This window comes from Oxyura jamaicensis, chromosome 15 (genome assembly GCF_011077185.1).
Source record: "Oxyura jamaicensis isolate SHBP4307 breed ruddy duck chromosome 15, BPBGC_Ojam_1.0, whole genome shotgun sequence".
NCBI classification, from domain to species: Eukaryota; Metazoa; Chordata; class Aves; order Anseriformes; family Anatidae; genus Oxyura; species Oxyura jamaicensis.
The window spans coordinates 5,306,820-5,322,195 of NC_048907.1; the positions used below are offsets into that span (position 1 = coordinate 5,306,820).

The 15,376-nt window shown below is 40.2% G+C and overlaps 1 protein-coding gene across 13 annotated transcripts in view; it reads right to left on the reverse strand.

Moving 5' to 3' along the window:
* Positions 1-15,376, reverse strand: part of MTMR3 (myotubularin related protein 3) — a 79,256-nt gene that overhangs the window by 23,080 nt on the left and 40,800 nt on the right. For all 13 annotated transcript variants that reach the window (XM_035340208.1, XM_035340212.1, XM_035340219.1 and 10 more), the window contains 4 exons: positions 11,538-11,620; positions 9,017-9,183; positions 5,984-6,080; positions 4,225-4,338 (listed from right to left, as the gene is read on the reverse strand). In XM_035340208.1, coding sequence (XP_035196099.1) covers positions 4,225-4,338; positions 5,984-6,080; positions 9,017-9,183; positions 11,538-11,620 — 461 coding nt within the window. The remainder of the gene's footprint in view (positions 1-4,224; positions 4,339-5,983; positions 6,081-9,016; positions 9,184-11,537; positions 11,621-15,376) is intronic.

A 15,376-nucleotide genomic window follows, 5' to 3' on the forward strand; every position in this document is an offset into this window, starting at 1 on the left:
AGGCAAGATGATTGTTCCAGCCTTACGTCAACCAGGAGACGTTAAATTGCATTGATAGTAAGGGTGAGCTGAACCTTTCAGCAAATTTAAACATTGACTTTGACAGTCCTGACCACGAAGAAGGCACACACAAACCTCTAAGTCTTACTTTTTTCTCTTAGCACCCCAGGAAATGTTTATGGCAGTGTCAAAAATTGGTTTAGAATTTGCTGCCAGAGCCATCAGACCCTGTCTCGTGCTTGGCAGAGCCACCTCTGCAGTGTCACTTCAGTGGCAGCTGCCTCCAGCTGTTCATCCAAAAGCAGCACTAGCAGCAGGTTAAGGCTTGCCGCTGCAAAAACTTAGAAATATAAAATATTTCCTGATACTGTATTTTAAGGGTTTTTCATAGCTCTTTTGTAATGGTTTCACATCAAATTCCTTCACTGAGAGGAAGCAGCTGACACACTGCATTAACCGAACCGAAGGCAAAGCCATCTGAATGCCACGGCATTTACAAGAGGTGCCAGGCAACTCCACGCAAAGGAAAATGTGTCTGTTGGAATGAATTGCCTCCCAGAGGCAGCTCTATTGATACAAAATTAGTTCAGCAAAATATACGTGCCAATCACTGAAAGGCCACCCAGTTCCCTGCTATGCTGAACAAAGAAAACAAACCATCACTGGGCATGTAACACATCTATTCTGAACACCTAGATCAGCTCGTTTACTTTCCCATATGTTCCCCCGGATTTCATTGCTACCTACCTGCAGAATCATTTTCACAGGCTCATACACGGTTATATTTACATCTCCAGGTTCTTGCCTCCCATTTATACCACGATTAATACCGAATCAATCACTAGACAGAAGTCGAGTTCCTTGATAGTGGTGAAGCCTTAATACGCCTAGGCAGATACCAAACAAATCTATTTACGGTGACGTTGGAGGTCTGAAGAATCACACTCATCCCAACTGAACTGGCCTTGGGAGCCAAAAATAGCAGTTTAAGTGCAATTCTGACGTCCCTAGAGATGGGTCTGAGTGTAAGATGGTGTCATTCACATTTCAGTAACTATAAAAAAAGAGTAAATGGAAAATTAAACCAAACTCTGTACTGCCAACTTCCTAACCCTCTAGAGACAAAGCAACATGAAGCCTCTAGATAGTAAACTAGATAGTAAATCACTCATTGAGTAACTACGAAGCTCATCATTACAAAGCACTGTAACTGTATGATGTGCAGTACACCGCAGCGTATGCTCAATCTCTCTGTTCAAGCAATCCCTCGAGTACAATAAATCCTCTAAGTCCTTACAACTGCAAGACAGGCTCAGTAATAAAGGTTTGCACAGCTCCCTGCGTAGCATTACTTAACTACTAGTACTTGCAACCCAAAAAATTATTACTGCAATTCATTCTAATATAATTCAGTAAGTACAGTACACAGCAAATCTGTTTACCCTTGCTTCCTGCGCTGGCAGAAATGCTGCCTGGACGGGTAACAACCTTCGGTGTGGGATAGCAAAAAGCATCCTCAACACTTCATTTTTAAGTAGGTTCTCATGAGTTTAGGATAAGGTTTATAGAAGGCAGATGAAGTTCTCTATACGGACTTTGCTCTGAATTCCAGAAGCCTCCTCCCTAACACTGATTTTCCGAGACTAAGACAGGTGGAGCTACAAAAACTACATTACAGGCCAGGTTCATCTGCCTAAATATGTGCCTAGGTTGTCAAAAATAGTAAGCACTGAGGAAAGCTGCAGAAGCTGGGTGTCAGATTTTTCTGGGAATCTGATCGCAAAACAGAAGCAGTGGTCCTAGGAGGATAGGACAACACTCCGATGAGTATTTTTGAAGTTTGCCTCTGAATTCAGCCTGCTCAGCTTTTCAGCCTGGGGATGCTGCCATAGCTTCTGAATGCTTTGCAAGAACAAAAAGGGTTTTGTAGCTAAGTGTCTCTCTCTCTCCTCTCTCTCTGTCCCAGCATTCAAAGAAATACCTGAGACTAGTTATTGGATGAATTTAAAAAAATATTACTTTTTTCCCTGAGGCAGATTTTTAAATGCGATCAATAAATAATGAAATCAATAGTCCCAAATTATCTTCAATGGATAAAAATGCTAAATGAGCTTTTGTCTGTTACTCCTCCAAAAGTAAGGAAAAAAGCTATTTTTATGGTCTTATATATCTATGTATATATAAAGAGACCTCTATATGGATTTCCAATCATATGGATCATCAACCACTAGCTGATTTGGATTTTATTAGATGCAGAATGATGAACTGGATGTCTTGCATTCCTAAATGTCAAGATAAAAGAAAAAGAATTCAAAAAAGAGCAAGTTTTCTCCCTCTGTTTTTAAGATACAGATGAAATACCATGTGGTAATTGAACACGTGTCGTCTTGTCAGAAGTGCAGAATATTAAATGCCAGGGATTAAACAATTTCAGTCAATGAGGTCTTTCAAACATTTAAATCACTAGCCCATAAATCCCCTTGAATGGACGCTTTATCCAAAAATGATACAAAAATTATGACTTTTTCTGCATAGTGCTGAAGGGGGATGATGCTTCCTCATGTTAACTGTGTTAATTCTGCCCAATTATGTGACAACTGCATAAAAGGCACAAAGTAGCCTGAAATGCAGTGTTCAAAGCTGGATTAAAAAAAACATATATAAATTACACTGTTCTCCTATATACATTTTTATATATACACAGACAAACACACACATGTATGTATTACCAAAATAATCAACTACCTTAAGTCTAAAAAATTTAGCATATGCTGGAAAGCATTTTTCCCTTCACAGAGCCTAAGAGAGGATGGGGGTAATTCCTGAACATTTAGAGACAACATTAACTGCTTTATTATTTGGGAGAAAAAGAAGAAAAAGAAGGATGATTCAAAGACAACGGTCTGCTGCCACAAGCTGATTTCTTCTCCATGCATGCAGCACTAACTCTTATCATCCTAGGTAAACGATGCTTTATTGCCTACTCTTGTATACTTGCTCCTCTGACCTGGGTCATGTGAATTTGTCAACTTTACTGATCTCTAAATTTAGCTTGTTACTCAGAGAACAGCTCTTGCTTTCTCTCTCTTTAGAACAAATGGATGACTGGGCAGACTTAATGGAATTATCAGTATTCATTATCTTTTTAATCCCTTTGTCATCTGATTTTTAAAGTGATTTTAAATGCTTATGGGAGGATAAGCACACCAGAAAAGTGGCCAAGGTATTAAAGACAGGTCCAAGAATATTTGAGAAACAATTCTGAAATGTATTTCTTACTAAAGAAGCTGCCAAAAAATAGTAGCTCAGAAAAGCAATTTTCTTATGAAGAGCTGGACTCACTCTAAGGAAAAGAATGCCTGATTAAAACTATTTACAAAATGCAGATGAAGCTAACAGCTCTTGTAAACTGAGTTTTACATCTCCCTTATATCATTTTAGGATTTGTCCTTGCTTATACTGCACCATTTGAGTATTGGTTTGTTTGTGCTTCTCTGTTGCGTGGTTCTTCCAAATGACTAGGCGAGAAGTAGAGAAAAATGGCCAGAGTACCTAGCCAGAGATGCTACTTACCATTTTTTCACTTCTGTTCATTTCTTCACCTTACATTTTTTCATTTTCATTTTCATATTAAAAAAAATAAAACAATCTTAACTCAGGTGCTGCCCTAAGAATGACTTGCAGGACATGCAAAGCTGAGTGCTCCCACAACACGTATTTGCAATTAGAAGATAACAAACCCTTATTCACTGACTGAATGTGTAGCCAGTCTGTCTTACTTCACACATGGTTTGACAAGTGCCAATACATGATGCTCTGTCACACATTCTTGGAGATTTAAATAGGTATAAAGCAATGAATATACACAAGTAGCAAATGTAGAGACAAGGGCCCCAAAGCACCAAGCCTAACATGTCATACTTGGCTGTCAGTTAAACAGGCCTGAACTTTTTCTCATATGAGGGCTCCTTGTCATCCTTGTTTGCTACCTGAACCATTAGGGTGCTTTGTATTTTGTTCCACGGTCCTGTTCTCAAAGTGTTAAAGATAAAATATCTTTAACACTTGGTGAAGTCTGTCATGCTTGGTGAGTGGGCATCTGTGGCCCACAGGAGCCTCAACACCTTTCATGGCAAGCCAAGACCCCCAGTTCCACATTACTTCAGCTTTTATTTGCTGGAACACCTCAGGCGCAGACTGGTGAAGGCTGTTCCACCTGCTCACCTGTACACAACAGCAGGGATGCGCTTCCAGGACCGAAAGCTTGCCACGCTCTCCAGCTCTTTATCCGTGATCCAGGCGGGCACTATGATTTCCTGTGGGTAACTGCCACAAAGCCTGTGAGAGAAGTGGCGCAAAGGGTTGAATGCAGGAGATACAGAGCAGTTACACACCTTCTAGACAACACAAACAAAAGGCAGTATAAGCAACCTGACGGCTGTTCATCTCAGCAAGCTGTTTTGTTATAGCTCCTGTTTGATTGTACGTCAATAAGCTTCTCCTCAGCATACATAAAAAGCACTGTGAACAGCAAGGTACGTAAGTGCATTTCAGGATCAGAAAATTCATGTTTGTGTTTTCCTGGGAAATTTGTATATAGGTGATTTTTAACTCCATCAGCTGAAATAAACTGGACCACAGAAAAGGAATTCCACATCTCTCCATGCTAAAGAATAAACCACTCAGTTTCTGGGGCACAAAACATAGAAGAGCCACCTGGGCTACCAGATTCAAGACAAGGAACTTGTATAAAGCGTAAATAATTAAATTAGCTGATCAACCCTCCCTGAAGGCAGGAATCTGAGTGCACTGGCTTATGTTTAACTGGTTAACTGGTTTAACTGGTTAAGTGAAACTTTCTTCTACTAGATCCATCTCCTACTCCACAATTCAAGTAAGAAAGTCATGACTGCCGAAGAGAACAGGGCAAGCAGTCAGTAGTGACTGCAATATATTGCTGAATAATCTAGCTCATACCCTGCGCAAAAATGCAACAAAATGTACAGAATCACCCTATTGTACTGATAAACACAACCTCACATCTGGATTGAATGTCACAGTTCTGAGACTGTGCAAAAATAGTTTTCCTTGCCTCACCAATTGGTCTGGGGGAAATGTTAAGAATAGGCCACAATGGAAAGGTTATAAATTGTAACAGAACTGAATTCTGAAATAATGAAATGTCCTCCATTTTGGCTGTTCTCCTTATGAAGGTTCTCCTTCTGCTTCCATACGACATTGAAGTTTTCTTTCATTTTCTCTAGTATTAAAAACGTAAGGAATAGCTCTTTTTTCTTCCATTTTTAGAGACAAGACAAATATTCTTCTTGTAGTGACACCAACTGCAAGTCATTATCCTCCAAAGACAATGCAATGAAACATGTTTCATTATGAAGCGTTACTGCTGCTTTTGCACTGAACTGCATCGGGGTCAGGCAGTACACTGTCCTACCAACCATGAACGGAGGAACATCTTTCCCTCACCCAGTAGACAGAGGGGATATTTTTCCATGCTCTCAGGATCAGAAAAAGTGTTATGCTGTTATTTTCAGGGTCTATGAGCTTGGCTCATCCAAACCAACATTTTTCCCCCACAAGCCTTTGTCTTAAGCTGGAGAACAAGACGTTGTAAAATCTTTTTAAAATTTCAGTGTAACTCCACTCTTTGCCGATTTCTTAAGGCCTCCTTTTCTTGCATTAGAATGTTTATTCTCTAAGGAGTCTTTCAGCAAGCACATCAAAATCTGGTATTTCTAAGCCTACAGAAATGCAACAGCTAACAAAACATTAAATAATACTTTAAGAGCACATCTATGCTATAGAATAGCAAAACTGAAAAGAAAAAGAAACCAACACCCTCATAATTCCAGTTGTCCCTTCTTATGAACTGCAGAACTTGGAAATAAGTTCCAGTAATCCGCTATAACTAAGTTGGTGTTTTGAGAAGATATTTGGCTGTGAACCAGCAGCCCACGTAACTTACTTGTACTTCTCATTGATGTTGGAAATCCTCCAGGCATTGTTCATATCAAAACCCATCCTCTCCACTTCATTTTTAAACCTTGAAGTTACATGTTCTCCTGGGTATCAAAAGCAGACAGAGAAAATAAAGGTGAAATAAGAAGATTCTTACCTTTCAAAATAGAGAAAGACACCACTGCACTCATACTTACTAAAAACTGAAAAGAGGAAAGAAAAGTAAAAAACCAGTCTATGTCTCATAACCCTATTTGAAAATCAAGCAAGAGTACCCCAGCTTGTATTGATGGCTCTCCCTGATCAGCTCTCCAATTTTTTCCCCAAAATGACTGTCTTCTGTACATTCATATACAAAAAAAAAAAAACACGCCACAGACCAGAACCAAGCATATCAGCAAAAATGAGAACAATTTAGATCCATCAGCAGCCTTAGTGGGAAAATGCTAGCAGATTATTATTTTTTTCTGAAATTCAGAATTTTTTATCAATGAGAAGAACGTGAAGCTCTGGTCTGACTGATACATGAAGGGGCAATATATAGAATATGGTCTGGAACTTGAGCAGTCCTCATTTAGCATGCAATGTCAGGTTTCCTATATGACTGTAGACAAGCCCTGTAATTTAGTCTGCATCTCAGTTTTCCATCTCTAAATTGGAAATTATTCCACCATGAGTCACTGTAGAGATACGAAGATCAAATCAATAAACGATTGTTAGATCAGTATCAGTCACATCGTTTAGTATATTAAAGGCAACAGAATGAGCTCCACTTTTTTCCTGGATGATTTTAAAGAAGTACCAAAGTATAGATGAAAAATGCACGATGACAATAAGGAAAAAATATTCTGACAGAGAGGGTATGGGGAATTAAAAAGTATTCCAAGTGTAACAGAGGAAAACTTGTGCAAAATTTCCAGGTTCACAGTGCTAAGGAATGCAACAACTTTAATGAACTTCAATGTGCAACGCTAGATAAGATCATCTGTAAGTCTGTCTGTTGCCTGTCTCTTTAAATTACTTTATTACTGAATCATGAGGCAAAGTACCAATCAATGGGGGAAAAATCTAATGAAAAATAATGCGTTAAGTATTACACCTTTTTGTTATATTTCAGAAAACCCTTAGTGTCTTTAAATACATGAGATATGCAGAGACTTGTATCTCTAAGAATGTAAATGTACATGTCCAACAATTAGAGATAAATATAGAGAAATAGGTAAACCAAGAGTAAAGATAATGGCTACAGGACTGTGAAATTAACTGTGAAAGAGAAGCTACAACGTTCTTCATTTCTACAGGTCAGATCATACACTGAAACTGGTTCTCTGCAATTCAAGACATGCTTTACACTGCGTGTGAGATCTGCCTTAGGGAAGCGTACTAAGTTTGTTTTTCTTATGCTATTTTGAAGTTAAAATGGGAGAATGGCACTGTGCAAAGAGAGAGCAGTCATTCTTCAGGGCTCATAGTGGTAAAACGATGGACCTGCCTGACCATCACCACTTCCTTTACATTGTGTCACTGGTAAAACAGTTTTTTTTTAAAAAAAAAAGAAGAAAAGAAGAAAGAAAAGACAAGACAGTTCTGCCTCCCGGGCTGTGACTTTGTGAGGGTTAATGTCAGTCACACAGAGGCACTGTAGCTCTGCTTTCCCTTCCCTATCGCCAGGTCAATCAGACTGGAGCTTGCCAACATTTCCCCACTTCTCACGTGAGCTCCTACTCCCTGCACGAGCTTGAATTTATTATATTTTAGCCACCCAGAATTTATCGTCCTGAAGTGTAGGAGCTACTTGGGTCCTTGCTTTGCAGCAGCTGTTTAGCAGCCCTCTGTGAGGACAGGCCTTCGATTTCTCAAGTGCAGAACTGAACTGGGACACAGCATTCCGGCCAGGAGACAACCTCTGCCATGCTCCTATTTGCAACAGTATTTATTACTGTCCTTAAATGTTCTGTGGGAAGAGCAATGTGTCCTTGCAGCACTGAGGATGGGCTTCATTCAGTGTCAGCTACTGTTTGGAACAGTCACTAAAACTTGTAATACACGCTGAAGGGGAAAGATATGAATTTAAAATTCTGCTCTGAGGATTTTTCTTTTTCAGCAACTGCTAACAAAGTGTGTAAAGTGCAGGAACAGGAAGCAGAACCAAGCAACACCTCCTCCCACTTGTGTGCTACCTGTTGACTGCTCTTCCTCAGGCTTCAAGGAAATTACAGTCTGCTAAACCGCACACCAGCTTCAGTACCATGGGCAGAACCACACCGTCATTCCTCTGTGAACGTAACTCCTATAATTAGGTCATTTTTCTCAGATACGTGGATTGTGGATGCAGAAGGCCTCAGACTGGAGGGGGCCCAGAACATAGATTTCCTCAGATTCAAACAAGTGCTATAACCACCAGCGTAGCAATTTTTACTTTTTATTTACTTGTGGACTTCTCAATGATGTGGATGATATTCCACTAAAAATAGGTCACTGTCTTGCAGTTGTGAACCTCAGAAACAGCTCAGAGGCATCTTTCTCCTGCACCTCCTACTGCTGAACATCCACGTCGAAGACCACTGTTGTAAGCAATGACTATAAAAACATGGGCACAATCCATACAAAATGTTTAGAATGAAAGTTGCTGCCCTGGTGAGCAAAATGTTATTAGTATTATACATGACTGACTAAATTAGATCCACCACATTCATTTCCCCAGGCCATTCAGGGAGTGTTTTGCACAGCTTTTTGATCCCAAAGTCGCTGTGGTGGGAGCTAATCTCCCATTTGTTCAGACAGGACAAAATTCAGACTGTGCAGAGTCAGACCTGTGAGACATTAAAGAACACCCTGCTGAAAGTGGAGGTATACTATATAACCAAGGAAGAAGTGCAAGAACTGATGTAAAAAAAGACCATATGAGAATTCTTCTGGTACAGTTTAAACAGAAAAACTGAATTGTTCATACTTATTTTTGAAAGTTCTGGATGTCAGCAACAAGCAGGCAGTTCCTATTCAAATCACATGTGATGATCCTCAAAGTGCTTCCACGTACCTGGCCGACACAAGTCTCCATGTTGTTCCTTTTCACTAGCATACACCTCCATGCACCAAGCATGATAGGCAAATGAGAAAAGGTCTTCTATCTTTGAAGGAGGGCGGATGGCATTGTTCAGACGCTTCAGCCAATCTTGACACTGCTCGAAAGTAGAAAACTGACACCTGCCACAGAAAGCAACATTTAACTATTAATTGTTGGTAAGGGGGCCACATTATAAGGTCATGCTGACTGCGAAAACCCTTGTGAAAGCTCAAAATTAGGACAACCATCTTATTGATAATTTAGTTCTACTTCTGTGTACATTCTAGTGGATAGTAAAAATGAAACCTTAGGGTATTAGTACAGAAATAAATACCTAGGGATTCAAGTTCAACTGCAAGCATGAAAGCAATATTCTGTGACTGTAAATAAGCCACCAGCATGCCTTAATAGTCATGGACGAGGAAGATGTTTATGGGGATGGCTAGTTTAAAATCATGGTGACCATCCCTGAGTTCAGCGTGCAGCTTTCACACAAAACAGAACTGTGTCATGTCGTCTTGCTGAAGGGAAGATGCTGAAGGGAAGATTCCGAGATGGAAACCAACTCACAAAACCACCGCATACATTATAATCTATCACATTCCTGCAAGCAAGAATGCATTTTTCATCAAATCTAGAAGAAAGATCCATCTGAATGATATACTTAATTTAAGAACAACGGGGACAAACGCCAGTATGTGAAATCTTACGTTATTCCCCTATCGTTCATGTTAAGATTCTCTTTCCTGGCCTTGATGGTAAGCAGAAAAAACGTTTTTGAATCTGAGCTTTGCCTAACATGACAAACTAACATCAACGAGCAAGAACATTCCCTGCACAGGAAAAAATAATTTTCAAAGCAGTATATTAAAATGGCATTGGCTTGTCTTTTCAAAGAGGATTTCTGGCCCCTTTGGAATAAAGGGTGGAAATTAGTGCAGTGATTTATTTTTACTTTTCCCTGACAGATTTCTTCAAGATTTTATAGTTATAAAATATTCACCAAATATTTGCATTCAGCTCAGTCTGGTTTCAACTACATTCATCATTAATGACAGCATCTGTATTCTCTAAGGGCAGGATTTATTATCCCTACCTGTAAATACCTAAAAGTCAGGCAGTGGAAGGACGAAGACATGTGCAGCTCCTGCTGTCTTATGAAACATCTAAAATAGCTGCGAGGAAGTGCAGCCCGGAAGCTTTTATTTCTCATCACTGACTATAAAGTGAGCCTACACTGCTAGCTCAGACTGGTTAATTGTCTATTAAGTGTCTGCAGTTAGACAAGATGCATCTCACCCTAAGTATCCCATTTTCTTTCTAAATTGTTTTAAAGTTGCTATTAGTCATTTTCAACACTATCTTCGTTTGAGCCCAGTTATTCAAAACAGAAACTGCTTTGTTCAGGAAACATAACATGCACATGTTCCAGTTTGGGGATCTTGAGCCCACACCTCACGAGTTCCAGTGGTCATTTTCATCAAGTCCTGATTCTCAGAACTGCAATTTTGATCAGAAATTCATAAAGGAGGACATAAATACAAGTAATTTGTATTCATTGTACAATTGAAGAGGATTAACAAATTAATGTAGATAGGAAGAGTGACTTTTTTAAATGTCAAGAGCTATAAGTTAAGAGGAAGTTAAATATTTAATTCAAATTAAACTAGATATTACTTCTAAAGTAAAATCAGACCTCATCAAAATACAGCATTTCAGGAAGCAGCTGGCCTGTTAAACATTCTGAGTGCTCAGATGTGACTGGGGCGCATTTCATTATACGAAAGGTACTGCCAGCAAACATTTAATCAAAAAGAAGTGTTCCTTTCTTGTTAATTAAAGTTTATAGATCAAAATTAATTTATCCACCAGAAAAGTAGGAAATAGTGAAGTTCAGAGAACCCAGGGGCAGACACTGAAGAATGCTGAAGGACAGAGACATATTAACACTCCCTTCCACATGACAGCCACTTTGCTGTCCATCAAGGTGGGTTGCAGACCTGGCTTTACCTTATTCCCAGACTTTCTTTTTCAACAGGCTACTTGCGTCTTAAGGATAGTCTCTGCACTCTGACAACAGCTAAAAACGCGAGGTGGCTGATGCTATCCTGTCTGAAGGTTTCAGGTAGGACTGCACAAGCCCATACCTTAAACCCCAACCCTCAACCCCAAATCTTAACACTATTTTTCTAAGATGTGTATGTTTCAGCTGTTTTATCTCGTTCTGTGTCTTATAACTAGTACATATTCGTTGTAAATCAGGGAAAAAACAGTGAGATTAAGATTAACTTCCAAATAAAATGCATGCCATCTTCTTTACAAAAATGACCAGCTATGATACACAAAGACAGAAGAAAATCTTTTGGGGGGAAGAAAGTGCACAAAATATGAACAAAACAAAAAAAAAAACCACACATTTCTTTAGAATGTCTCAGCTGTTCACAGCACATGGAAGGCAAAGTCACAGCCCATTCAGCATTTGGCCTATTCATACCTTATAACCTTGCAGTCTTTGCAAGTCAAATGAAGTTGAAATATGTCACGGCACTCAACACTTTCTATAAGCTGCAATGGAACCTGCAATTAAAAAGATTATATGATTTAATTACAAATGGCATTAACGCTGTAATTTCTGGGCTTATCTCACAAGGACTATGTGGAGACAGAAAAGAGAGAGAAAAGTAACAAAAAACCTAAGTATAGCTACTTCAAAAGCTCTGAAGTATGGTACCACAGATCAGTAAAGTTTCTAGCTCCACTGCTGTGTAGCCCAAGAACCTTAAAGGATCCCATGAAAATATCTGAGATTACAGATTACATCAGGGAGAGGGCTGCAGCACTGGTAGCATATGCAAAGGTAGAAAAAGCAGCAAAAACCCACAAGCTCCTCTCTCCTGGAAGCATCTTTCTCTTTTGTTGGTCCAAATTTAGAGATTTAGGAAATGTAATTTTAGCTATTGGTGTTGAAAACAAAACACTACGTAAGATTCCCCCTTAACAGACTGCTGCAGTCTCGATGCTTGTTATGTGGACATATTCCATCTCTCTTCTTTGGGGACAATCGTTTGCCCTGTGTACATTAACTCCCGTGATCAAAGCAGCTGTACTTCGAGTAATAAAGCTGAATCACTCAGTTTTACAGGTGTAGTTATATGCACTTCTCATGTTTTATGGCATATGTAGCTGGCAGAAGCTTGATCAGGCAAAACATGTAAGCACATGCAAGTACCTTTAAAGATGAGAAGCAAGAGACCACACAATGAAAATATTAGTTTCATTCGTATTTTGGACCTTTACCCGAGACAGGCAAATGTACATTGTGGTCTGAAATGAGTAAGAGTTAGTATTCAACTACCTCAGAAATAATTGCCTAAATTCCAAACACAGTTATAGAATTTAGCTAATATTTACAATAAACTGCGTAAAATTGTTTGAAATGTTTATTAGAGATTATACTGAACATTACTCAAAGCAAGAAAACCTCTGCCACTGGGATCCCTCAGTACAACAAAGGCTATCAGATAAAACACCCAAATTCTCTTATCTTGTCATCAGTGGGGTGCGATCCAGCAGTTTAAGTTCAGGCTTGGGGCTTACAAGATGGCTCTAAGACCCTGCTCTGCCAGTGCCTTTCCATATGACTCCGGGCACAAGTCCTTGAAGATTACCTTCAATCACGGATCTGGGGTGTGGAGCCAAGACTGCTGCTTCTCAGGGATCACGATGCTTAAGAAGTGCCCGATTTGAGTGGAATGATCAAAGGAAATGGAATTAAAAACAGCAGACGGGGGAAGGAGATGCCTCAGAAACAAGAGCCACAAGAAAACTCATTCTGAGCATGAAGATACCTAGAGCGCTAATAGTGAATGCTGGGCCCAAGAGAACGGTCGTAATTCTGTCTCTTGGAGGCAGGCACACGGCTCACGGCTGCACCTCAGCTATCCCTGCTCACCCAAAAGTCAGAGTCCTAAGTGCAAGTTTTCCTCTGGTCCTTCTGTTGCAACCAGGCCAGTAAAGAACATAAAATTCAGGCACAAGGACACTAGACGAGATGGAGTCTGACTTGACAGCCCAGAAGTTAGGGTATTCAAGTAACACTGGAACTTGAATTCTGGTCCGTGTTTTCAGTCCCGTTACTGTTCAGAGATTGCCAACAGCCTGATATCAATTACATGGCCAGCAACACGAGCAGGCATCCCCTCGGATGCTAAAACTGACTGCAGAGCCACCCAGCTCTAGTAGAACAAAGTGAGTGGTGAGAAGAGGTACGCTGAAGATGCTGATGGGCTTAGCCGCTGATTTAACCAACTATTTAAATGCATTACAGATATGCAGATCAGATGCACTGCAGTTGCTACAGCCTTTTTATTTTAACCAGTAATTTCTTCCACTATTTCTCCTACTTGATTCTAGGCTGCAAGGCAGGTAAAATTAATGTGATGGTTTTGTCTAATAATTGAAGGGACCGGACCAGACCTAACACTAGAGAATCCTCCATTCTCCCTTCCCAGCTGGACAGCCCCACAAACACCGATACATTATTTAAAACTACCATTGACTCCCATTGCACCAACGCAGAAAGCAAGATACATTCCCACTAGTAAATGAGTTGAGGCTCTAGAGGGCATCCTTTTTAAGTCAAATGCTCCTTCACCTGTTAATACTCTTTTTCTCCGAGCCCTCTGTTACTGCATTCCTTCCAACACACACTTCATTTAAGCGGTTCTTCGCCTTGCAGTCTAGTTCCAGCTCCTCTTCCCCTCATCTGCACCCTAACAACATTCTGACTATTCTTCTACTAATGCATTATTTTTAATTTCCTTCTTTCAAAGCCATTCTTTGTTCTGCTCTCTTCCAATCTGCCCTCTGCTCAGCAGCCATTATTTTTCCCCTTTACAATCTGCACACGGCTCCCCATCTATTTCCTTAAAATTTGCTGTTTCTTTCTTTAGGGCAACCTTCACATCAGTCTTGTAAATTTTCTTTTCCGGTCATAAAAATCTATCCTCTGATCCTCTTCAATTTTCAATCTCCTTCCTGTCCATTACTCTTACTACCCCATAAAACTCTGTAAAATTACCTGCCTCCGTCCTCCCATTTTTCCCACTAATAACCTCCCGGTTTCATTGTTCTGTTTTTCAGGCTGAATCACACCGCGAGGCAGACGCCCAGCGCCGTTAGTTTGCTCCTGAAAGAGCCATCAATTCTATTTGCAGGCACTTCCCCATTTAATAGCGTCTATCTGAATAAAGCAGTGGAGAAGCAATCATTTTTGCTTTTACAAGAATAAACATGCGCTGTTATCAAAGGCCAACCATATCACAGTGGAATATTACTCTCTTGCACTATACCCCTTGACTGTCTCTTCTTAAAAATATACATATATATTGTTTTAAACAGCAACTTTTTACGTTTTTTACCTTTTTGGAATTATTTTTTCTTTTATTTTTTAATTGCTGGAGCTGTCATCTCACTGCAGTGCAAGATACGTTCAGAGAAATATACCTCTGTAGCTAGAAAATGAAAGGTTATGTTTAAACCTGCTAAAAGGACCCACTGCATGGCTCAGTCCTCGACTGCGGTGCCACGCGGCACGCCGTGGACCACGCTCAGGCTGTTCCATAGCACATTTACTCTTGAAGGATCTGATTTGCTCTCGACCCTGCGCACCACGCGGCCTCAGGCTACTGGATACCAGGTGGTACCCAGGGGTCATGAGCTGGAATTAGTACTTCCTTGTTGTTTTCCCAGTTCAGAGCCAGAAATATCGTTAGGGTTCTGTTACTGGTTACTTCAAACAGCACGAGGCCAAGGCTGTGCTGTACATCCTGAAGCGTGGTGTGAGATGGAACATGGAGGTACTGAAGCGGCAAGGTCAGCTCACAAGGCCTTAAAGGAGTCCTGTAGATGGAGGGAGTCAAATCCTTCCAGGTGCAATCTGGTTCATACAGCCTACAAGGAGTACCTGAAGCACATTTTGCTTTTAATTACACCCAGGTTACATTCGGGTTTTGCCTTGCAGGTAATTACTTAGTCCCTTTCTCTGCTTTCAGGACCAGTGTGAACAGTCAGACAACCGGCACCCGGGGACAACACTAAGCTATTGCTCAGCACAGATGACCCACAACTGTAATACTTACATAAGGCTGCGAAGAAACCAGACAAACCATTTTTCCACTAAATGCCAAGGGAAAGCTCATGCTAAAACTCATTAGATTCTAAGGACTGAAAATCTTCCTCGTCTTGCCAGTGTGACTTTTTTTTTTCCTCCTGCATCCAAAATCTGCTATTTGAAAGAGGCTACATTCAAACCCAGGGTTTCATAGAATACAC